The following is a 26,453-nucleotide window of genomic DNA, read 5'->3' as shown; positions in this document are numbered from 1 at the left end:
CCTTATCTGTAATGACTTTGTTTTATTCTGCACATATTAAAGCACTCATATGGACCTCGGGCCCAGTAATAGCGGGAATAAGTGCCTTAGTTACTTTTCCATTACTTTATAAAATACCCTGTAAAAGAGAATTAAGAGAGACGGTGTTTATTTTAGCTCACAGATCAAGGTGCAGTCCATCATGGCAGGGAAACCATGGCAGCCTACCGAAGGGTGAACGCATACTCAGCCGACTTTCTCCATTTACAGTGGAAGGTCCTCTGCCCAGGGAACAACCCCTCCCACAGTTCAGATTCTCTTCTCCCTTCAGTTAGTGTAATTCAGTAGTGTAGATCATCCCCTACAGGTGTGTCCAGAGGCCCGTCTCCAGGTGATTATAGGTTTTGTCAAGTTACACTTAAGGCGAACCCTCAGAGTAGGTAATGGATCTCAAGAAACCTACTTCCTGGAAGAAGGGAGCATGTGCAAACATCACAACTGTGCTAAGGTAAGTCATTAGCATATTGGGCCAGATAATAAATGTGCAAAAGGCCTAGAGATGGTGTCTAGGGAGGGGTGCATGACTTGGCTCCCATGGTTTACAGAGTGAGAGTGGTAGGGCTGCTTACTTTGTTCACTCACGTCATCTGGAGGGACTTGCTGCTTTATGATTGCTGATACAATTTGGGTCCCCACGCTTGCAACACTGGGTTTCTAATAGACGATTCATTCTGTCATTTTCTTCCTCAAAACACTTACAAGAGATGTTTATTTGTCTTTTGCTCATTTTATGACTACGGGTTGGCATAAGAAATTAACTTATAAAGTCTAGTGACTGTGAATATGAAAAATATATTAAATATTTTATTTTTGTATTTTTTCTTTTAATTTAGACCTATTTATCTTTTTGTTTTTTCACTTTTTTAAAGTTTAATGAAACTGTAATTAATGAATAAATAGAATTTTTGAAAACCAACCTGATTTAGAAGCAATCAAAAGTAAGAAAAGAATAATCAAATATTAGTTATTTGAATCAGATCAATATCATAAGTTAGAGTAAAATTTAGTTTAAATTAAATACATCTTTAAAAATTAAATACATTTATTTAACACGTACAAAGGGCTTGTTATAATCAACCTGACCTAAAACATGTTCCATTCTATGGAGTAAAGAAGCTATATTTTAGCTATTTTTTTTTTAAGATAATGAAAATCACCTATGGGCTGGAGAGATGGCTCAGGTTAAGAGGACTGGCTATTCTTCCAGAGATCCTGAGTTCAATTTCCAGGAATCACATGGTGGCTCACAACCATCTATAATAGAAACTAATGCCCTCTTCTGGCATGCATATATACATGCAGAGCACTCATACATAAAATATAAGTTAAGTAAATGTTTAAAAAAAGAGAGAAAATTACCTATTATGCTTAACCTCCTAGTATATTGCATTAAGGAGAGAAATAAAAGCACTTGCCCTTGTGTAGCTTGAGTTTTCCTGCCTGGCCCACAGTCAGGACAAATCTCTCTCACCTGCCAGTCCCACAGCCGCTCAAACCCGACCAAGTAAACACAGAGACTTATATTGCTTACAAACTGTATGGCCGTGGCAGGCTTCTTGCTAACTGTTCTTACAGCTTAAATTAATCCATTTCCATTAATCTATACCTTGCCACGTGGCTCGTGGCTTACCGGCATCTTCACATGCTCTTTGTCATTGTGGCGGCTGGCAGTGTCTCTGACTCAGCCTTCCACTTCCCAGCTTTATTCTCCTCCTTGTCCCGCCTATACTTCCTGCCTGGCCACTGGCCAATCAGTGATTTATTTATTGACCAATCAGCAACACACTTGACATACAGACCATCCCACAGCACCCTTGGGGTCATTTAACCAAGAACAAGTCCAAATTTTAATGCTCGGCTTTATCTTCTCTGTGTTCTCTGTCTGCTGTATGAGGCTGAATCTGTGTCTGCCCAAAGGCTTGTGAATCTTGTGACTGTGTTCCTGTGTCTGTTCATGTGTGTGTCTATCTCTTGTGTCACTTTGTCCCTAACAAAGGGCCCCCCTTGGTATTTATTAAGCAGCACAGAAAGCTGGGGAAGAATCCATGAATCACATGGGGAAGGAATGAGGAATACTTTACAGAAATCTTTAATAGCATTACAAGGGACTAAGTCACTTACTTTAACTGATCCAGACAGCAAAATCATTGTTTATTAACCAGTATCCAAATGGTGCATTCAACATTTATGGTGGATACTCTTAGATGATCACTTTCAACCTTTGTGTTCGCTGCATTCAGCAGTGATAGACATGCATTGCTCTGGGCTGGGGCATGGAAGAGTACATCATTTAAGATTGCAGCTATACGTTTGCTGTTAAAGCTGATTACATGGGAACGCTGAGGCAAGCAAGGTTGATTGCTGCATTATTCTCTTAAAAGCAATTTAAACAAGCAGGCTGAGTACACAGTAGGCTAGCAGTCATGCCTTAAGTGACCTCAAGATGTATTGATAACTCTAGCTGTGAAGTCCAGCAAAAATTCCAGTCTCTTAAAATGTCAGAGATACTTTTGTCATGATGCATTGTCACAGTATATGTAATATTTGATTTATTTCACTGTGCCTTTTCTGTGCATATCTTAAAAATTGTCTTTTCTCTTGAATTATAACTAATCTTAGCTCCTGCCCTTTCCATTTAAATTTTTATAGACTACTTGTTATTTTTATTCATGTTTATGTTCATTACTTTAATGTATAAAGTTCTCATCATGCAGGACTTACAGTTGTGGAGCATATCACCAGCTTTGTCCAGTGATTTCCCCCTAGTGTGGATCACGCTGCAAAAGATACCTCTATTATTAGTAATATATTTTTATGTGTACATGTTTTTATTTCTAAGACTGTGCTCATAGTATAAAATTCTAGTAGAATTATTGTACCAAAGGGGTTGCACCCCTGGAGGTATAATCATCATTTCTTGCTTAATATTTTTCCTTGTGGTATTTCTATCAAGTCCTAGCCTTTACTTTCTTTACTCTTGTTTTTAAAAAAAAGAAAAGAAAAAAGAAATTAATTGCTCTTCCTTTTGATTCATGGCCTAACAATGCAATGTTGTAAACAAAAAGTAAGATTGACTTCTCTTGATAAATTAGACAAAAACTGTGCTCGGGTTTTTTTTTTTTTTTTTTTAATTCTGATTGTTAATTAGAACACATTTGGGAACTTAATCCCTTTACAGCTGAAAGGGTTTTTTGTTCATTTTGTTTTGTTTTTCATTTTATTTTAATGTTAAGACTGGCATGTCATACTCAATTCAACAATGAGACAGCTCTATGTTCCTACCTTTTAATATCAATAATTGAATGCTCTAAATGAGGTTAGTTTATCTGGAGTCTTTTCTACATTTGATATGAAATCTTTTATCAGGTAGAGCGAACATATGAGAGCTAAGAAAAGAATATTGCTTCCCAAGTTCTTTAATCCTTGTTAGTATTGTTAGGTTACAAACCTGGAGCAGATGGCTAAAGTGACTATTGAACATACCAGAGCGGACCCTGGCCTCCAGCTCCTCCCAGCTTCCCTCGGCTCTCCCTGTTACAGGGCCCTCCTGGCTGGCGTACCCCCCCCACCACCCTAAACTTCTCCAGCCCAGGGGCTGGGCTCCCTTCCCCCAGCCACCTTACCCTCTGTGTGCCAACCGTTTTGGTTCCCTGCCCTTTTCGCCTACTCTTTGGGCCTTCTGGCTGCTGCACCTTGTCCCCCTCTCCCCACATGGCTCAGGGTCATGTCCACTCTGGACTCTCCCAGATGTCCCTGCCTCTGCCCACACTCTCCCACATAACTACAGTCAATCTTTTCTCCTCCCAACCTGGAAGCAATTATGTTCCTTTCCTTTCTGTTTCTTTTTTTCATTGAAATATAGATTAACTAAGTGTGGACTTAAGTAGTTGTTGTTGTTGTTGTTGTTTTTTAATTTTTTTATTTCAGGGCTGAGGACCGAACCCAGGGCCTTGCGCTTGCTAGGCAAGCGCTCTACCACTGAGCTAAATCCCCAACCCCGCACTTAAGTAGTTTTTAAGCATTATTTTTTTAATAGTCAGAATTGATTCTTTCAAAATCGTCCTCCCTTGTTACCTTCATGGGTTTGCATTTCACAGCTGCCTATTCTGACACTTAGCTTCATCACACTGCTGATCCCAAAGCCCATTACAATTGATGGTTTAGTTGTGGCCTTATAAAAGAGGGGGCGGGGGTGTGGACTTAACGGCTGTCTGAACTACAGTTGACTCACACCTGAGTTAATAATCTGTCATGTCCACAGCGTTATGGTAACGTGACATGTTTTTATTTTAAATATCATAATGTAGTATTTTACAGTTTCACTGAAGAACATGTAGTCTGATGAAATATTAATTCTAGAATTCTTAAGAGCTTGTAAGTAAGGAATCTAGAAGGAAATAAAACTTAAAGGGCAATTATTTGATAGTGCTATATAGTTAATTTTGATATAGAAAGTTACAGGAATGAACAGTGGTCTTGTACCTTTTCTGTGGGGTTTTAATAACATTTCACCATTTTTCAATCAAATACCGTGATCTTTTGCTGAAGCAACCAAAAAGGATTTCACTGTTTCATTTGACCGATGCCTTGTATCTATGTTTCAAATAAGATGTGAGATGTTACTATGTTCTAGTTGATAATGAATCCACTAAGATTTTTAAGATTAGAGAATATAAAATGGAACTTAATAAGAACCCAGGATACTCCTTCAGACAAAGACAGTGAGTGAGTGGGGATGCAAGATACTCGATTTTGAGGAAAGCAACACACATTAACACAGAATACTCTGAACGGTATGCCCACCTTCCTAGAGCCTGTTCATGAGGTACTCCAGATGCCATAGTAGAGCACCCTATGAGCTTTAGGGAGATAACGGAGATGCTATCATTTTTATATCATATGCTGTATAACTTCATCTTGTTAATATTTTACTATACGATAATGTATTTTATTCTAATGTTATGTAATCATGTTTTATATGTTGTCAACTATGTATTAGATATCTGCTTTAATAAGATTTTAATGTGTTTTCACGTTACATTATCATATTGAACAGTGAGTAAACTCAGCATTAGAACAACTGGGTGAGTAACTAGACTATAGTGGAAGCATGTTGCATTGTGGGAATGTGTGATGCTGGATGATGGAAGTGGAGTACATCCAGATTAACAGGTCCAGTGCACAGAGTGGGCAAGACCCCTTGAAGCCATAAGACAAACATGTTCACATATGTAATATTTTCTTTTCTACTCTGACACTTTGAGAATAATTTTTCAAAGTGTGTTGCATATTAGTTATCTGTAATTTTGCTAAAGCTTCTATGTAGCTACTGTACAAAGCCAGTGCTTAGTGGGTACTTTAGTTTGGACATTTCCAAAAGGTCCATGCATTATATATTACAGTTGTGTAGCTTGGTCCTCCTGTGGGAATCCTAACAGTGAGAACAGAGGCTGTCTCCAACTCTTCTACAGGCTTTTGGGACCCTACTCCCTATACTGGGTTGCCTTGCTTAGCCTTAATACATGGGGAGGTGCTTAGTCTTAATGCAACTCAATGTACCATGTTTTGTTGATACTCATGGGAGACATGCCCTTTCCTAAACAGAAATGGAGACGTGGATTAGGGGGTGGGAACAAAGGAGGGTGGAGGAGGGACTGGGAGAGAGGAGGGAGGGGAACCTACGACCAGGATGTAAATAAATAAATAAATTTGTTTAAAAAACCAAAAAAGTCCATGTCTTAAAGGCTTAGGCCCCAAGACAGCACTCTTGGGAGGTGGTGGAGCACTGGGGAGCTGCAGACAGTGTGAAGCCTTGTGATCCACAGTCGCAGTCTGTCCTCCATGGTGATTGGAGGGCCCTGGTCCCTTCTTACCTTGTTCTCTGGCTTATCATGAGGCATCACAGGTTTCTACCATGTTATCTCAGCAAAAATCTAGAGTAGTGAAGCTAAGTCATGTGACCAAACTTCCAAAACTGTGAGCCAAAAGAATCTGTTCTTCTTTGTAAGTTGACTGTCTCTAGTACTTGGTTATTCTTGCACCAAACCAGCAGCAGGTGGATGACTTGGACTTTTATCAGCTTGCTAACAGAGCCCAGGATAAATAAGGGAGCTTTTGATCTTCAGTCGCATGAACAGAAACATGATATCCAGAACAAAGGAGATTGTAGCTGGAAGTTTTCCTGTGTCCTGCCCGGTACAGATGATAGTTTTTATTCATTCCTTGTGGTGATACTTTGTGCATTAACAAATAAAGCTTGCCTAGAAATCAGAGTGCCGAGCTAGCCACTAGTTGACCATAGAGGCCAGGCAGTGGTAGCACACACCTTTAATCCCAGCACTTGGGAGGAGGAAGTGATATGGTTGGGTGGGGATGTTTAAGGAGGGCGGAGACAGGAACTTGGCCCCTTTCAGGCTGAGGAATTGGTGAGGTAAGAGGTGGCTGTGGCTTGTCTCTCTGATCTTTCAGCATTTACCCCAGTATCTGGCTCGGGGTTTTATTAAGACCAATTAGGATTCATGCTACAACGTCTCACTTCAGCACACTGACTATTAGATGCGTTTTGTTTATTACTCTTCAAAAAGGGCACAGTGACTTAGATATGAGCCTACAGTGTGTCATAGCTGATGGAGATGGTTTGGAAAATCATGACCTCTACGCCAGTTTGTTTGCCAAGTACTGCTTCCTGCCTGTCTCTTCTAGGCTTCCCCCAAGAGTCACCATAGGCTTCAGAAATTAATAGTTTTCCCCATCCAGGAAATAGGAATAGTCACTTGCTCAGCATTTAATTCTCTAGTGTATAAATTAGAAAATGTAGGCACCATAACAAGAGTTTTTATGCCCTTGCAGGGAAAAAAAATACCCTCATGGCTTTAAAAGCTAGATGAAAGGTTGGGTCGTCCCTGTTCGTCTTATCTTGTGTTTCGCCAGCAATTTCAGAATTATTCCTAGTGCTTAGAAGCTTCCTAGGGAATGGTTAATTTCTTACAGTGTAACTAAATTCAGCTTCACTCTTTCCTCATAGCATATTTTCCTATATTTCCAGAGTTCCTCTTCAGTATTTTGTACCTCTTCTGACTTTATTGGGTGTTTTATTTTACCACCATGTAACATTTTCTCATTATTTGTCATGAACATTAGTGATCTTCAAGAAATCATGGAATTACCTACTTTGATTAGATCTAATGTCCAAGTCAAATAATTTGATTCTTTAGGAATGCCACATAGAGTAACAGGAGTAATTCTGTTGATATATCCATCCTTCTATATCGGTGCTAATGCAGGAGAATATTCATGTGAGCTATAAACACTGGATGCAGGGTTTCTAATAACTGGTGTGAGTAATGAGAACCTTGTAGGAACGACAGATTACTGTATTTCCCCACTTGTGCTCATTCTTCCCTTTAAAATTGCAGTAAGATTTCCCCATTTTAGACTAGTAAATAATGCTGTTAGAATGCTAGTGATCCTCTCCACTGAAGGAAATGTTTGGTTGTCTGTGGGGGAGGGCCATTGAACCCCAGGGCCTTTTGAACTGCTTGGAACAGCTCTGCCGATGAGAGACACTCGCAGAGCTTCTGATTGCCCTTTGAAAAGATTTCTGTTTTATTTTAAATTGGGTGCCTTTGTGTGGAGATATGTGTGTGTATGAGTGTAGGTTCCCATGGCCAGAGGTTTCCAGGCGAAACACAGAGGTGTCCAGTCCTCTGGAGCGGGAGTCACAGGCAGCTGTGAGCCATGGGTACTAGGAACTGAACTTGGGCACTCTGCAAGAAAAGGAAGAACTCTCAATTGTAGCCATCTCTAGTCCCAAGCTGCCTTCTGACGTCGTATAGAGAATACAAGAGTGGTTTCTGGAGTGCTTCTTAGGGAGTCTATCTATCTCATGCTCAGCCTCTTTCATTCCCTTCCAACTGTCCATCCTCAGTCTTGACAGTTCTCTTAGGACAGAGCTCTGCTAAGGTGCCACATGATCAGAAACTCACTTTTGGACTCTGGACAGCAGAGCCTCAAGTGAAGATACTAAGTGTGTACAGCCAAGTGAGAAGGTAGAAGAACTGCAATGGAAACACGCTCTTTGTGTCCAGGAGCTTTTGTATTCCCAGTTCCAGTTGCAGACCATCCTTCCTCCTCACAGAGGACCATCCTCCTCCTCACATGGCATCTCACAGAGGACCATCCTCCTCCTCACATGACATCTCACAGGGCCATCCTCCTCCTCACATGGCATCTCACAGAGGACCATCCTCCTCCTCACATGACATCTCACAGAGGACCATCCTCCTCCTCACATGACATCTCACAGAGGGCCATCCTCCTCCTCACATGACATCTCACAGAGGGCCATCCTCCTCCTCACATGACATCTCACAGAGGGCCATCCTCCTCCTCACATGGCATCTCACAGAGGGCCATCCTCCTCCTCACATGACATCTCACAGAGGGCCTCTCCAATGCCATGCAGATTCCCACGTGCTCGCTCGTCTGCCCTGTGTTCTCAGTGGCCCATAGGATTAGCATGTTTGCTCTCCAGACTCACTCTCCATCCTCTCTTCCCGTCTGGGAGAATGCTTCATTCTCCCAGCCTTAGCTGCTGTCTCCTTGTTTCTCTTCAAAAGAATGTTTTATTCTTTTGTTGTTATTTTAAGAATCTAGAAGACTTCCTCAGCTTCCTTATGGCTATTCTACTCCATGCCGCCAGCATCTCACCCATGGGTACCTGCATGTACATTCTCTTCATCGTCAAATGTAGAATCTCGAGTGTGGTTTTAGTCCGCTTTCTCTGACTGTGTTAATATCTCACAGGTAGAAACGATTATTTGGGCTCATAGTTTTAAGGTTTCATTTGACAGTCACTTGGACCTGTTGAGTTGGGCCTGTGGCAAGACAGCATTGCACAGTAGAGGAATCTGCTCGCCCCGTGGCCGCCAGGACGAGGACCGGAAGGGATGGCCCGCAGGCAGAGTGTCTCCTCCCTTCCTGAAGACCCCCAGCTTCCCAATGGTGCCACAGGCTGAGCCTTGGAAGGGTAAGCCTGGGAGAGCGGGAGACACCTGCTCCGAGCGTGATGCTGTCGTTCATTCTGAAGGGAATAATTTAGTGCTGCTCGCTTTTCCTAGACAGGTCTTTACAAATAGGGCTCACTCTTTAGAAACTGTAAAACTACGCATATTCCCCGGGTTTTAACGTTATTGTAGCCATGGAATCTAGGCTAAACTCTGCTTACTCTTCATGTTGATGATTTTCAAAGGTCTTAGGAACTGTAAACTTCTGACTTGGAACAAAAGTCTCGTCCTCAGCACTGTAAACTAACTTTTTAAGAAAATTTTATTTAAGTTTTTTTCATGTGATATTTTTATCATATTTTTCTGCCCCAACTTCTCCCCCACTTTCCTAGCCACCTTCATGTTCTTTCTCTGTCTCTCTCAAAACAAGCAAACAAACAAACAAAAAAGGCAGGAACCCAGCCCCCCCCCAAAAAAAGAAAAATCAAAACAGACAAACTAAGGAAGGAAGGAAGGAAAGAAGGAAAAGGAAATTAATAAGACAAACAATAACAAAACAGAGGTGTGAACAAACAGCATGGATTTGATTTTGTGATGGCCACTTCCTCCTGGGCATGGGGGCTCGCCCTGGTGGGGGGTTATACACCCAGTGTCACTCCTTGGCAAGAGCCTGTGGTGTTTAGGGGAGTCTGTGGGACTCCTTTGGCCAACAACTTACCGAGATATAACCCATTCCCGGCACTGGAGGTTTTACTGGATGTCTGCTTGGGGCATTGTCTCCCCTTTATGTGGTGACTCCATTTAAATTCCTTTCATGTATGTATATGTTTTAGGAAGCTTCTACAGTAGTATGCTGCCTTATGGCTTCTCAAAGGGCCTATGGTTTTAAGTTTTCATACTGCTACTGTTCTGAATTGGCAGTGGGTCAGTAGGTGTCTGATTTTTATGCTAATTCTTTAACAATATGTTCGGGTTTTCCACATTCATTGACTTTGACTTGCATGGCCACAATACTTGCCATGTGTTTAATGAGTCCCATACTTGCACAAACCTGTGCATACCTGTGTCTGGAAGGCAGAGGTCATCTTGGGTAAGCTATACTCAGAAGCCACCCCCTTTGGTTTTTTAAAAATATTTAATTCTTTGAAAATTGTGTGTGTGTGTGTGTGTGTGTGTGTGTGTGTGTGTGTGTGTGTGTGTGTGTGTGTGTGTGGTGTGTGCAGTGTATTTTAATCTTATCCACCTACTCTTGTGTGCCTTCATCTCTTCCCAGAACCCACTGCTTCCCCCTCCCAACTCCATGCCCTTTTTATTAATTGTCCACCGAGTCCAGTTAGTACAGCCCATATGCTCATGGGTGTGAGGCCATGCGCTGCAGCATGGTAACCTACTCGAAGCTACACCCTTAAAGAATCTGCCTCTCCCAGCTGTCATCCGGTTAGGGCTGAGGTTCAGGAGCCTCTCCCTACCTAGGCTGCAGTGTCCACTGGCTTGAGCTTGTGCAGGTCTTACGCAGGCATGAGTTCATGAGTGCAGCTCATGAGTCTTCTGTCCTGTCCAGAGGACACTGTTCCACAGCAATTCTCCACAACCTCTGGCCCCTACAGTCTTTCTGATCGTCTTCCATGATGTGCCTTGAACCGTGATGGGCTGTGATACCTACGGTCACTGAGCACTCCACCAGCGAGTATTTGCCTGGTGGAGATAGGCTCTCTAGTTGCCCTGGAGTCTGTGGAGGAGGATAGACCGACGGCCAGCCAGTGAGCCTCAGGGGTGCACATGTCTCTGCCTCCCCAGCAAAGAGATTGAGTAATTGCACGCCTCCACCACACCTGCTGTCTTCACATGAGCACTAGAGAGTGAGCTCCAGGCCTTGTGCTTCCAAAGCAAGCCCTTGACCAACTGAACTGTCTCCCCAGCCCCAGGGATGGCGTTTGTTTGTTTTTCAAAATATATCTCTTTTATTGGAATCAACCCCTTCTAGGTAATGTTTTCTTACACGTTTTCTTTTTCAGCTTATCTTTCTTCTTCCCACACATGGAATTACACACGTGGTATGATTGAATGGGCGGGGGGCACAGACTTTACACAAACCCCCTGAACTGTGTAAGTGTAGAAAAGGAAAGGTTACAGCTGAGAACAAAGAGTTCTTTCTTTAATATGCGAGTAGATACAGGAAAAGGCAGGTTCTGAACCAGCTAGAAGAATGCAGTGACTTCATTTCATCCACACTAGCCAAGACAGACTCACAGACAGGGAAGGATGCACTCAGATTATCTTGTCAAGATTATTTTGAAGTGCTATATACCATGTTTGTTTACCTTTCTTTAAGTATGGCATTTTCTTTAAGTTACTTTAAATACATATGACATCATTTAGCCCTGGATTTACTACATTTTTCCCAAAAAAAAAACAGGGTTTTTCTGTGTAACAGCCCTGGCTGTCCTGGAACTCACCAAGTTAGCCTTAAACTCACAGAGACCCACCTGCCTCTGGCTCCTGATTAATCCTCTGCTGGGATTAAAGGCGTGCACCACTATACCCACCTTACTACATAGTTCTTATAGTAGCTGTGGTGTTTCTTAAATTCAGCTAATAATTGTACATCCTTCCACAGCTATTATTTCCATGGAATATCAATTCTTTTTTATGCCCTTCATAGTTGTGAAATTTAGTAGCCAGTGAGTGTAATTTACTAACTTGTATTTCAGTTTTGTGATTTATAAAACCCAGAACCACATACATTTCATGCCCCTCTTAATCTCAACTATTTATTGCCATGAAGTATCAACCCTTGTCAGTTCTGAAAAGCATCCTGGTTTTTCATCCATTGAACAGGGAATAGTACATTTTCTTTTACAAGTACTTTAGGTCTAATCATAAATTTCATTGCTAACTTCTTTTTCCAAGCTTTAAAAACCTTGAAATCTGAAATTGAGAGATTTATTTGACATGATTTTGACATGATCTCTTCTCTCCCATCCTCATCTTAATAAAAGTCATGTGAAGCCTTCCACTTTTAAATGACTTCTTTAGAAAAAAAAAAAAAGACCTATATTAATCTCCTTTTACAACCACAGGTCTGTGCTTTTACTGTAAGATTATTGAAATATCAATAGAAACCTAAAGTCTTGTATTCTTACTAGTTTTGCTTAATTTTTAAGTCATTAAAGATATCTTTATTTTAAACTGGGACTCTAATATCAAAATCTTACTAAGAAAGCCATCAAAGGACCTCTCAACTTACTCATTCTTGAGTAAATTCTCTCCTGAGAACCAATGAATGATAAATAGAAGCAGTTCATGGTTAAGCCTGGTGAACCTTAGCCACCAGGGTTGGAAACATGTCATTGTTTTCTGACTCATTGCAGATGTCCTGATACTAGATACCATTTTGTGGTGATGTATTGTGTCCCCAATATATTGTGCACCCTAATAAAGTTTATCTGAGGATCAGAGGAAAAAGCCAGCCACTATAGTAAACATAGAGGTCAGGCAGTGGTAACACATGCCTTTAATCCTATCACTCAGAAGGCAGAGATCTGTCTGGATCTCTGTGAGTTCAAGGCCACACTGGAGAACAGAGCCAGACATGGTAGTACATACCTTTAATCCCAGCACTAACCATAAAGGTCTGGAGGGCTGTACAGACAGACAGGAAGTGACAGAGCTGGGCGGAGAGAGGAAATGAGATGGCAGAACAGAAAGGCACATAGGCGTGGGTATACAGGAAGTAGGTCTCTTTGGAGACTGAGGTGTTGGTGAGGTGAGGTTGTCTGCGGCTTGTCCTATTTCTCTGATCTCTCAGTTTTTCACCCCAATGTCTGGCTCTGGGTTTTTATTAATAAGACCATCTAGCAATTCGTCTTATACCCTTTGAATGAACACTAGACTTTGAGGGCTTGTAACCTGGTCACTCTGTGTGCCTACAAAGGTGATGTGGCCCGAGCTGGAAGCTGTCATCATGTTACTCTTGTTGCTTGTTTTTTCTTTTTGTTTGCTTGAGTTTGGTGAAGCTTTCTGAGCTGGGTCTTGCTATGTAGCCCAAGTAGGCTTCCATGTCCCAGTCTTCCTGACTTCACCTCCCAAGTGCAAATGCCACCAACCCTAGCGAGGTGCTATCTGTTTAATGAACAATTAGGAGCCATTTGGTGTGGGGGCAGGGTTCTATTCCTAGAGTTAATGAGGAATTTATAAAAACTGTAGACGTGTGTCATCATTCGTGCATGAATTTTTGTTAGTGGCTCAAGGTGCCCACCAAAGTAAATTAAGTACATTTGGGATGGGGAGGTGGTGGCAAGGGGTTGTTTGTTGTCAAAGAACAAACGATTGATGTTGCTAATTAAGAAAGCAAAATGAGCTGGGTGGTGATGGTGCACGTTTTTAATCCCAGCACTTGGGAGGCAGAGCCAGGTGAATCTCTGTGAGTTCGAGGCCAGCCTGGTCTACAGAGCGAGATCCAGGACAGGCACCAAAACAACACAGAGAAACCCTGTCTCGAAAAAACAAAAAAAAAAAAAAAAAGAGAAAAATGAAAAAGAAAGAAAGCAAAGTGAACAAAGACTAAATATAGCAATTTTTGCTGTGTGTGTCTGTGTGTATGTTCTTGGACACCTCATGCTTTACAAATCACACACTAAAATAACAGGACTTTTGGGAAGTGTTGTTGGTACAGATCTTTTAGAGCTATTTAACTTTATAAGTATAGAAAACAAATGAAATACCAGTCAGAATACTCATGTGGTCAAATATCCAAGGGCATTTTGTACCTAGACTTGGTCTGTTTTGGGCAGCCACATAGGCCGGGATTCATGCGTGTCTCTTCAAGACATTTGTTTCAGAGACTGATATAATAAAACAAACAAATATGATTCAGACAAATCCTTCCCTGGGAAGGCGCTTTGTTTTCACAGAGTGGTGGCTTTGCAGCTTCCCAGGATGAGCATCCAGAAGAAACCAGGCAGCTCTTTAATAAAGGAAGGTGCTTCTAAGCTTTTTTTTTTTTTTTTTTTAATACTTTTTCTTAACTAAAAACTCCTACTTCTCAGATCATTAGCATGCCAGGATATTTTTCATACAATTGTACATTATACTAACAAAATTCTTCCCATTGCCAGTTACATACATTCTTATTGTATGCCAATTAATTACACTCTTATCGAAGAATTAACTAGATTGTAGCTAAAATAATTATGTATAAGCAATAGAGAAGGCATGGATTGAATGAATATAGGAAAAGAAGATCAAGATTGAAATATAAATTGAGAGTTCTATCAAAATCTAGAAAGGTAAGGTTTAAATGAGCTAAAAATACACGTGTTTTTGTTTTAAAACAAAAAAGTTACAAATGTAGATGTATCCAACCTTCTTATTAAATAAGAAACACAGAACCAATGCAAAGAAGAAAGCCAAGAGGTCAGAGCTAAGAGTTAAAACCTTACCCTTCCTCCTGCAGTAGTCCTACCTCTCCAAACCAGAGCTACCCCTGTGTTAAAGTCTTTATATAGAGTTCCTGTTCTGCCTTCTCATTGGTTGTAAACCCAACCACATGACTGTCTCCTCACGGCCTGTCTGTATAGGCCTCCAGGTTTTCCATGATTGGTATTGATTAAAGGCATGTGTATCCAATAATGGCTGTATCCCTGAACACACAGAGACTTACCCAGCTCTGCCTACCAAGTGCTGAGATTACAAGTGTACGCCACCACTGCCCTGCTTTCCTATGGCTTGCTAATAGCTCTGACCCCCAGGCAACTTTATTTATTAGCATAAAAATAACATTTTAATACAAATAAAATATCACCATAAATGGGGGCTGGAGAGATGGCTCAGCAGTTAGGAGCACTGGCTGCTCTTCCAGAGGACCAGGGTTCAATTCCAAGTACCCACATGCAACACAACTGTCGGTAACTTGAGTTCCAGAGGATCCAACACTCTCCTCACACAGACAGACATCCAGGCAAAACACCAATGTATGTGAAATTTTTTAAAAAATGAATAAATTTTTTTTAAAAAGTTATAAATGTGAAGTAGGGGGGTATGTGTCCTGCCCCCATCCTCATCCCAACTTCCATCCAGCAACTCTCTTTACAAAGTACTTTTTCATTCTTTGTGGACAACATATTAGCTTCCCTCTGCCCTCCTTCCTGCTGAGCCAAGCCCAGCTCCTGGAGCAGTCCAGGCTTTACTGTTCATCAGTCTGAGTTGGCATTGTGATATTATTCATTGACCATACTATAGCCAATCAAAGCATTAGAATTCCTTTATCAAAATAATTATGTTTACTCCTTCAGTATACTTTGCTTGGTGTCAGTTGTTTAAATAGCCATTTAAAAGCAAGAAAATAGCAGCTTAAATTTGATCACATTAAACACAGTAAACCACTTCAAATTAGTTGAGGTTAAACATCAGAGCTGAAGTGTTAGGATGAGAAAGGATTGGGGGCATTTATAATGTGCTAACATAATGAAGGAAGTGGGGTTGAAAGACACTCTGAGGCTGGGCTTTGGTGACAGGTCGTGAAAGCAAGCTTGGCTCCCAGCTGAAACCTTCAGTTCTCATTAGCAAATCTTGTTTTTGAATTTTGAGATGACCTGTGGTATTTTTTAAATGAGTTTTCGTTTTACTCACTTGCCTTTTCTCTTGACCAAGTGATGCTGGAGCCAAGTGAAGGTGTAGAATATAGAGTAAAGAGGATTTGGGAAACACACAGTTCTGGTCGTGTTGAATGTGAGCTTGGAACGTCCAGTGAGCACTTGACCATGCAGAGTCCCTGGCTACAGTTTAAGCCATAACCTGTAGATTGTAGCTGAGATCGTAGGAGTGTGTGGAATGTGCCGAGTGAAGAGAAGAGAGGCCCTGGACACACCATGAACACTGCCTGATCAGAGTGGCCGGGAAGGGGAAGGAATCCCAGAAAACCTACAGAAGATGTGTATCAGCCAGTCAAGGGAGTAGACCCTAACAAGACCCTAACAAATGGTTAATGCCAGGTGCTCTAGAAAGATCTTGGGGACTGGGGACCCACCGGATTTGGCAGTGAGTGGTGTGTGAGTGTCGTTTCTATGGCCAAGGTTAGGATTGAAAGTCTGATTTTAATAGATCAGAGGGACACAAGGAAAGAAAGAGATGCTCTGCTTATCCTGGGTAGGTTTTGGAAATGCACCACAGATGAACGAGATGGGCCAGAGGGCCGAAGTAGATGTAAGGCAGTCAAGGAGTAGCTCCTTGTTAACAAGGAGATGTTCAAACTAAGTCAGTTTATACTGTAGTTTATACTGTAGCCAAGCCAGTATGGCAGATGAGAGGGAGAGAGAGCCGTTCCAGTTTGCCAGTGCAGTACAAACTCTTCACCGAAACCAAAAAGAAAGATTTTAATAGTTTGTTTTAGCAATTTAATGCATTCTTTCTTAGGTATAGGAGGCCATGTTATGATTGTGCTAGAGTTTATCTATGTACCCAATGCACACACTTGAGTGAATTTACTAAAATGGCATGGATCACCAAAAAGAATGGTAAATATTTGAAGAGACTGATATTTTAACGCCTACTTAAAGTTTATATAATGGTATGTGTATTTACATGGAATCTCATTAACATAGGTTCTTTTAAAGCCGCTATAACAAAATGCCAAATTCTGGCGTGTTGGAAATGTGCAAAACAAAGTCAGAGTATCCAAAATGAATTCAAGGAAAATCTTTGATATTGTAATTTCGTTTTGTATTTACTGAGGGGAACGATGTATGCCTTAAAATAATGTCACTAAGAATACGGATAGACGTATAAGTGTAATAAGTATTAAAATAATTAATCCTGTCTTCGGTGGCGTGGCTCAGCCTTGTGCATTCAGGTCTACTCAAGCATGTTCACATGTGTTTGTGTGTGTTTATACGTATTTACATGTGTCCTGTGTCCACACAAAAGTTTAATTTTTTGGTATGTGAGCACCACCTATTGGTTTCTCATGTACTTGGATTTTGTTTTTCTTAAAATCTAATTTAATAATAATAATAAAATAATCCTTCTAGTTTTTCCCTAAAGTTAGTCTGGTGTTTATTTCAAAGTTGGAGGTTTTAATGCTGTGTCACAATTGACTCCATCCAGAGTTCCAGAATGCTTTGGTAAAAAGTAACAGGAAGAAGGTCTTTAGAATTTTTTTTCATGAGATTGTTGTGGCTGTCTTAGTGAAATGGAAACAAAGCTGTACTTTATTTTCGATAAGTTTTCATAATAGAATTACATTGGAGAAATTGTCTTTTTCTGAAACATCATTCATTGAAATCAGTCTTTTTTCTTGTAAGGGAGGGGATTTATTCTTTGGTGTCATCGGAGATGACTGACCCTTTGCCTCTGCCTACCGAGCGCTGGGATTGGAGGAGCGCTCCACCATGCCCAGCTCAAGAAATGTAGTAGTAATGAAACTTAGTGATGGCAGTCAGTAACTCACTGATCAGTCAGTAAGTGAGGAAGAGCAGCCTTGGTTGTGACTGGGCGTGAAGGCAGAGCCCTTGGCGTAAGAGCCCCGTATTCTGAGCCGTGACTCTCCACGTTCTAAAAGTGGTTTGCATCTGACCCTTGGGCAGTGCACTCTGCTTTCCTCTAGGCTGGAGCCTGTGTTCTGCAGTAGAACATAACTTTAAAGCATGGATGTGTGTTTTCTACAGACAATGGATTCTGAGAACAAGAGTTTGACAGTTGAACACCATCAATGAGATTTCTTTAACTACTGTTTCCTATCATCCTTTGCTAAATTAAGTGGACATCAACCTCTGTTTAAAAGGAAGGATTTTACCCAGTTGTAGCTGCAGTGAGGGCATTTGGCTGTCTACAAGTCTGACCGCCTGATCTTTTAAACTGTCAGAGTTCAGGCTGTATGTGATACCAAGTACATTGCTTACACTCACTCATTTCATCCCTCAGCAATGCTTTTTATAGGTATGTATACTAATTAATTAATTGGAGCATAGTACTCATCAGGGTTTTTGTAATTTGATATATAATTTTTATCATTTTTTTCTGAAAATTGTCCCAGGATTTCTAATAATTCCTTATGTGGCCTTGTCAGCTATTACTTTAAACATCAGCAAATATAATTGATTAAAATTGTATGAAATAATAGTTTACAAGGTTTTAGTTCTACAGAAACCTTTCTTTTGTTCTTTCTCTGTCTTTCTTTCCTGTCTAGCCAAGTGTTTTTAGTGGGAAAGAATACATTGTCAGGTTATCAGCACGATTCTGGTTAAGTAAAAGCTTGTATAGGCATGAATGTTTTCTTTCGTGCTGTTCAGATATTTTTCAATCATTTAGGACTCTTTCAAGACCCTCGTCTTCATTATTTTTCTCTGATTGTGATTAAAAACACCATGACCCAGGCAACTTAGAGAAGGGAAGGGTTTGGGGTGCATGTGGTTCCGAGGGATGAGGGTGGGTGGCAAGGACACAGGAGGCATGGTGGCTGGAGCAGCAGGCCGAGAGCTGAGGGCTCACCTCTCCACAAACAGGAAGGAAAGGGTGAGCTGGGATTGGCAAAGCTTTTGACATCGCAGAGTCCCACTCAGTGACATTCCTCTTCCAACAAGGCGCACTTCCTGAACTTCCCCAAATAATGCCACAGGCTCAGGACCAGGTACATCTGAGCCTGTGGAGGCATTCTCATTCAAATCACAGCCCTGTGACTATGCCTGAGATCATTAATGGAGTAAGTGCAGGAACAGTTTTGCAGTGTTTTATTGTCTTACTGTCTTTATCCAGTGACCCACTTTATCAAAAACTGCAGTTCAGTATCTTATGGTTATTTAAAGCTCACAGAAAACAACTGGATGATCCTAAAGATCTAAGTACATTACTGAATAAGTATTGGACTTTAGGTAACTCACAAATAAAATGAATTTAAAAGATAAATTTGAGAAAAGATCGATGGGGGAATTGATTGATCTCTATACTTAAACCTAAAGCTCTGATGCCTGAGTGATCTAATTGGAAAATTCCCTTGCCTGCCGGTAATACCCAAGTACGGATAAGGTTCTTTTTCTAAAGGGGAAGAAAATAAAATAGCAGAGTGGACTAGAGAGGCTCTCTGAGCTGAACCACATCGTCCTGCATGCGATTTCACTTCTGAAGTGTTTGCTTTTTGTTTTTGTTTTTTTGAAGAAATACTGTTTTTTCATTGGGATGTAGTGATTAGCTAAGGTCGCTTTGGCTGTCTTCCAGCTTGTGGAGAGACTCCAGAACAAATCCGAGCACCGAGTGGAATAATCACGAGTCCAGGCTGGCCTTCTGAGTACCCTGCCAAAGTCAACTGTAGCTGGCTCATAAGGGCAAACCCAGGGGAAATCATTACTATAAGGTAATTCTGATGTTGTTAATCGTTTATTTAAAATATAAAGTTTCTTTTTATGTCATTTCATTTATGTCATTGCCATAGGTACAGTAATATAAAAATACCTTGCAGAACATAAGATGAGTTATAGTTTTAAAAGTAAGCAATGCCCTAACTAACTTGTGTTTTCAGTATTTTCTATTGCTGACAGCATGCTGTCTTGAGCTGGGAATCCTCTTGCCTCAGCCTCCAGAGTGCTGGATTCCCTCATCCGAATCCAGGATAAACACATCATATAAAATATAATCCACTACACCCAGCTATTGTAACTATTCTTAACAAAAGTATAATTTGCTCAATAGCTTATTAGGGTCAAGAATGACCTTTAGCAGTGTGTAGACAAACAAAACCTACCAACCAACTCAAAGATTCATGCCATAACTTCATTCATTGACTCCTACTCTACAGAAGTTAAATACAATTGTAGGTGGACATGTGTGTGCTCATAAGACTGCAAACGCACTATCAAGCATATCTTCAATTGTCTTGCTTTCTTTGGTGTGTGATGTGTGTGTGTGTGTTGCAGGTGTGTTCACCCACATTTGCACATACGGAGACCAGACTAATGTTAGATGTATTCCTCTATTACTTTGCACCTTTTTCTTTTAGAAGAGTCTCTCACTGAGCCTGGAGCTGTCTTTTAGCTAGACTAGTGGCCGGTGAGCTTTGGGCATGAGCCTGTCCCCCTGACCCCTCTAAGTGCTGGGCTTGCTGACATGTGCCACCGTGCCCACATGGGTTCTGGGTGTCCACATCAGGTCCTCATGTTTGCACAGGGACATCTCCTCAGCCCCCTTTATAATTTAGAAGCAAAGTGACATTGTTGAAGAATACAAAGTGAGGGCTGGGGAGACTGTTCGGTCAGAGAAAGTGTGTGTCACATGAGCATGAAAACCCCGAGTTTGAATAGCCAGACCACCCATTTGACAAACTCCAATCCAGTTAGAGACTCTCAGAAAGAGCAAACCCCAAGTGAAGTTGACCTCTGGCCACATGTACATGTATGTGTACATGCACCCCCAGGAACATGTGCATACACATGCGACACACACATCGAGAAAGTGATTGAAAACCCATTACTTGTAGGCTATACACTAACTTAAAACGCAGAAGACTCTAAAGTGAGGGCTGCAGGGCAGTTCAGGGTAAGGGGCTTGCTCAGGTAAGGTTGTGGGCTTGACCCTGGCACTGTAGACAAACAGACACAAGTATGAAAGACACCTTTTATGTGTATGAGTGCTTTGCCTCCATAAATGTCTGTGTGCCATGTGTGTGCCTGGTGCCCTGGGAGGTCAGAAAAAGTCATCAGTCCCTTGAAACTGGAGTTACAGGTGCTTGTGAGATACCATGTGGATGCTAAGAACCAAACCCAGTTCTCTGCAAGAGCAATAAGTGCTCGTAAACTCCTGAGCTGTCTCTATAGCTCCCATATAAGACGTTTCTATGAACAGTCACCATCACCTCGTTTCTAATGTAAATATTATATAAAAAGGTTAAATTAACTTAAAATAGAGAAAAACCGTGTGAGAGTAAGATATTTGAGGGTGGCTGCTTAGTGCTGCCTCACTGACATATGTCAGGACTGTTAGGGAAACTCCCTTTGTCTAAAGGAGAAGGAATGTGCCTAAGCGGAGACCTGCAGTGGAAGCTGAAACACAGGAAGGGTGCCCTCCCTGCAGAGGCAGTGTTCTGCAGGAGCCTAGACCCTTGAACAGCCTTGCAGATGTCAAGCTTTTAGATTTAGAAGGTGCTTTCTAGAACATAGCCTCCAATCCCTCCTTTCAAATTTTTAAAATAAAGTGGGTAAACTTGGTCTGCTTGTTGTATATTTGTACCTAATAAGAGAACCAGTCTCTTGAGAAATGTAACTGCCTTCCATTCCATGTTTCTTCTGTGGAGACCAAACCACAGCTGTGAGGTACATGCCTTTTCTCTCTAGTCTCCTCCTCTCCAGGGCACCTTTCCTGGAACTTTCGTTGTGACTGACTTCCTGATTGACAGTAGGTATGCACTGCTGAGGTCTACAGGAACACCGCCAGAGCTGGAGTCTGGTCAATCTATAAATGTCTCTTAATTTATAAAACACATCACATCACAGAGTGTTAAAATATAACTACTGGGTATGCTTGAATATTTATAATATAGTAATATATGTTTATTGACATGTTGACTAAAACAAATCACAGTTCTAATAACTTTCAGTGCAAACAATATTTTTAGACTATTAAAAACTGAAATGTAATATGAAACTCTGACTTCTTGTAAGAGATGCATGTACATAGAGATCTCTGAAAGTGTTGTACATGCTAATGGAAGGCCAGAGACAAGTACCAGCCTGAGTTAGTTATTCAGAGTGTTTAAAGAGAAAATAGCTTAACATAATCCTTGCAGTTAACTTCCTTATCACTTGATTCAAAGCAAAGGCAGAGAGTTAAAGCCAAATTTTCATTTGTTAGCGAGCCATGTTCAGATGTTGGAAGCAAAATTGGATTTCTCATTTCTACTAAATAAAGGCTGCTCTCCTGTTCTTGTTTGGCTTTTTTTTACCATTTACTTGTGCCCTATTTTAGGAACTACATGATCATGTTTAGCTATAAAGTGATCTATATGAAAGAGCATTCCCAAACTCAGGACCTTTCAGAGAAGATGGCACTCTTGTTTGCTCCCCTTCCTTCCCCTCCTCCTCCTTCCTCTCCTCCTTCCCCTCCTCCTCCTTCCTCTTCTCCTCCTTTCCCTCCTCCTCCTCCTCCCCCTCCTCCTCCTTCCCCTTCCCCTCTCTTTCTTTGTGGTTCTGATTTGCTGTCCTGGAAATGTTAGCTGGAGCTGCTTTAAGGAAGTGGGTGACCCAGTCTAACTGGCGAGAAGGAGGAGTATCTCCCGCAGACTTCCTCCATGCTTGAATTTCTGGCTTAGGCATGAAGAACTACAGGATGATCAGGATTGGAAAGGGGTTTCCTGAATAGATAAACAAGGAGCATGTGCTGGCTCCTGGTGTTCAGCATGGTTCTGGAGTCTGCTGTCTCCTTATGAAGAGAAATACTATTCTGGAAGCTCAGGGAGAGATGCAGGCAGAAGGACCGTAGAAGCCGGTGTATGACTGCTGATGCTGTGGCTGTCTGCTGGGGCAGAAGAAGCAGGGACTTGGAGTTTTGTCTTCGGTTACATCTCATTTTTATGAACAGCCTCGTCAAAGTTTTTAAAACCTCTTCCGGTGTTCTCTTGTTTTAGTTTTCAGGACTTTGATATCCAGGGGTCCAGAAGGTGCAGTTTGGACTGGTTGACAATAGAAACGTACAAGAATATTGAAAGTTACAGAGCTTGTGGGTCCACAGTCCCACCTCCGTACATCTCCTCCCAAGACCACGTTTGGATCAGGTTCCATTCGGATGACAGCGTGTCCAGGAAAGGCTTCAGACTGGCGTATTTTTCAGGTGTGTTTTTGTAAAGAAACATGCTGACCCACATCTTGTGGTGTTAACTGCCCGATCACCTTTACTTAGTTTTCTGAACAGCGTCCACTTAGACCCGTGTCAGCCCTCCAGGCGACTAGATGAGGAGTAGAGACTGTCAGCTGTCTTAAGGTGGAGTATCCAATCCAATGTTTATAGAACCATAATGAAATGATTAATTTCATAAAGTAAGGCCTGTCTTTTAAAACATCTTAAATATAGTTGTTTGAAAGTAGGCTGTTCTCAAAGCTTTTGCCCATATCTCCAACATTACATCAGAGTCTGTTTTCGGTGTGTGAATTACTATTTTCACTACATCTTAAGCAAAAGATATAACCCATCCCACTAACACTAGTCTCGGACTTTGTAATCTTTCTCTTCCTAAACCGTTTCCAAACATGACCAGGTCATACACGTGGACAATTTAGAGCACTGGGGGGTGCCTTTGTAACATCCACTCAGCTTGAATATGTCTGCCGCCTCCTTATCCACAAGTGAGTTGTCAGTGGACAGGCAGCAACAGCTCAGCTCAGCCTGTTGTCAGCGGGGGCCGTAGGATCTGCTAGGGTCCGGCTCGTTTCTCTTGCTCTTGTGGAATAGTTGGCATGGTATACTGAAATAATTAGAATTCCCTAAGTACTCTTTTTCCTGTCCTTAATGAACAGTTCTCCAAACTACCCAGACTTTCATGCTCCTGAAGGCCCCTGCACCTGGTAATAGATGCTGGTGCTCATCATCACGTCATTTCGTGAACTACTTGCAATTGTTTTAAAAATAAAACTAAAAATTGGAAGTATTTCATCATGATTACATGAAGCATAAACAACTTTAAGATGACAGTTTATCGAAAGCAAGTCTAAATTGTAAAATACACTGCAGTGTGCGTAGCAAAATACTGCTGAGTATGAGGACAGAGAAAAGAACGATAGGAGAATGTGGAAAATATCTGCAGAGTGGTCGCCTGGACGGTTTTTCTTGCTTTAAACATGTCTCCTGTTTTAGTTATGTTTACAAAATGTTAAATTCTTAGGCAGTACATCCTTTGGCTCATGTGTCGTAAATCATTTCAGTAAATGTTCTGCAGTGAAATGGATATCTACAGAACAGAATGGATCCCTTCCATCTTGAGGTAAAAGTGCAGGGAACTTGGTGGGAAAGGAGCAGACATTTACTGAATGAAATTGTTGAGTGTGTAATGCCAGTGCTAATTTCTCACCAGAATGTAACATACTTTTAACAAGGCTTTAAAAAGCCTTAACTTGAGCTTAATTATCATTATTATCCAAACATGCATTCCCTGTCTTTTGTGGTGTGGCTGTTTTATTTTTCTTTTTCCCTCTCCATTTTCCCTTGCCCACATTTTCCCAGGGAAATCTGAGGAGCCAAACTGTGCCTGTGACCAGTTCCGTTGCGGTAATGGAAAGTGTATTCCAGAAGCCTGGAAGTGTAATAGCATGGATGAGTGTGGAGATGGTTCTGACGAGGAGGTCTGTGCCAAGGACACTAACCCCCCAACAGCTGCCGCGTTCCAGCCCTGTGCCTACAGCCAGTTCCAGTGTCTGTCGCGCTACACCAAAGTTTACACTTGCCTCCCCGAGTCTTTGAAATGTGATGGCAACATCGACTGCCTGGACCTAGGCGACGAGATAGACTGCGACGTGCCAACATGTGGACAGTGGCTGAAATACTTTTATGGTACTTTCAGTTCTCCAAACTACCCAGACTTTTATCCTCCCGGAAGTAACTGCACCTGGCTGATAGACACTGGTGATCATCGGAAAGTCATTTTACGCTTCACCGACTTTAAACTTGATGGTACTGGTTATGGGGATTATGTCAAAATATATGATGGACTAGAGGAGAATCCTCGGAAGCTTTTGCGTGTGTTAACCGCTTTCGATTCTCACGCCCCTCTTACGGTCGTTTCTTCCTCTGGACAGATAAGAGTGCATTTTTGTGCTGACAAAGTCAATGCTGCCAGGGGCTTTAATGCCACTTACCAAGTAGATGGCTTCTGCTTGCCGTGGGAAATACCCTGTGGAGGCAACTGGGGGTGTTACACGGAGCAGCAGCGCTGTGATGGGTATTGGCATTGCCCGAATGGAAGGGATGAAATCAATTGTACCATGTGCCAAAAGGAAGAGTTTCCGTGTTCCCGAAATGGTGTCTGTTATCCTCGCTCTGACCGCTGTAACTACCAAAACCATTGCCCCAATGGGTCAGATGAGAAAAACTGCTTCTTCTGCCAGCCAGGGAATTTTCATTGTAAAAACAACCGCTGTGTGTTTGAAAGCTGGGTGTGTGATTCCCAGGATGACTGTGGTGATGGCAGCGATGAGGAGAACTGCCCGGTTATTGTGCCCACCAGAGTCATAACGGCGGCCGTCATAGGGAGCCTCATCTGTGGCCTGCTCCTCGTCATTGCGTTGGGGTGCACGTGTAAGCTTTATTCTCTGAGAATGTTTGAACGAAGGTCAGTATCAAGACAAACTGTAGTTTATGATTTCTGCAGTAAACACATGACCCTGGGGTCAGGGGTAGCTCGGTCGGTAAAACACGTGCCACACAAACATGAGGAGCTGAATTTGATACCCTGTATTCATACGCAGAATTAAACATGGTAGTGAACACACGTGTAATTCCAGTGCTAGTAGAGACATGAGGACCCCTGGGGTTCACTGGCCGGCCAGCCTAGCCTAATTTGAAACTCCAGGTTTCAGTGAGAGACCTTGTCTCAGTAAACACGGTGGATGGTTACTGGACAGCCAAGGTTGACCTCTGGCCTCCACCTTCAACTTCAACTCATGCACACATACATACACTAAAAAGAGAAAAGACTTTAAGTGTGGCCCAAATGTTTGCCGTAAGTCCTTTCAGTGTGGTTTAGAGATGTGTAAGTGTTCAGAATATAAAAAACTAGGATGAAAAGCCCAATAATCAAAGATAAACATAGTACAGAATATTATTTAGCTTTATGAGATAAGAAATATATTTACTAGGTTCCTGCCTTGAGGGGATTTTGTAAACTGTTATTCTCAGTTACGGTTTTATCTTGTTTTTATAAATATTCAATAATTCCACATATCAGAGAGTCTCCAGTGTCTGTGGCATTCTACAAGAGAGAAGAAAATGAGTGAGTCATAGTTTCACAAGGCAGGCTCACAGTAAAGAGGGAATTGGTGGGTGGGGTAAGCTGAGAGCCATGAGTGACCTAAAGTCTCTGAAACAGTGTGGAAGCCCTCATGGTGGCGGCATGCGGAAGTCCTTACTCCAGAGGCGCCTTTTGAAGTCTGAATAGGATGTAGAGAAGAAATACTGGAGGGGTTTTCTCCAGGGAAGTGTGTAGGGTGCCCGGCCTTCTCCAAAAATAAGGACATGGTTCATTTGGTCTGGAGCCGTGGAAACACACGAAGGACTAACAGCATATGAACTGGCCACGTGCAGTTCAGTGAGAGACAGGTTCTCGGTTTAGCCACAAGGAGGATGGAGTACAGGGAGAGCAGCTTCCAGTGTGGTATAAGATAAATTGAGAGAAGTTCATGGCAGAGACGTCTCCCAAGAGGTTGTTGTGGGGACAGCTGC

The 26,453-nt window shown here is 41.8% G+C and overlaps 1 protein-coding gene across 1 annotated transcript in view; it reads left to right on the top strand.

The window, feature by feature from the left end:
• Lrp12 (LDL receptor related protein 12) overlaps positions 1 to 26,453 on the top strand; it is a 78,243-nt gene that overhangs the window by 45,421 nt on the left and 6,369 nt on the right. Inside the window, exons 3-5 of the mRNA XM_052747720.1 lie at positions 19,254 to 19,389; positions 22,651 to 22,853; positions 24,240 to 25,344. Of these exons, the coding sequence (XP_052603680.1) occupies positions 19,254 to 19,389; positions 22,651 to 22,853; positions 24,240 to 25,344 (1,444 nt within the window). The remainder of the gene's footprint in view (positions 1 to 19,253; positions 19,390 to 22,650; positions 22,854 to 24,239; positions 25,345 to 26,453) is intronic.

This window comes from Peromyscus californicus, unplaced genomic scaffold, assembly GCF_007827085.1.
Source record: "Peromyscus californicus insignis strain IS unplaced genomic scaffold, ASM782708v3 Scaffold_20__1_contigs__length_68692818, whole genome shotgun sequence".
Classification (NCBI taxonomy): Eukaryota; Metazoa; Chordata; class Mammalia; order Rodentia; family Cricetidae; genus Peromyscus; species Peromyscus californicus.
This window is presented reverse-complemented; position numbering and strand designations above follow the sequence as displayed.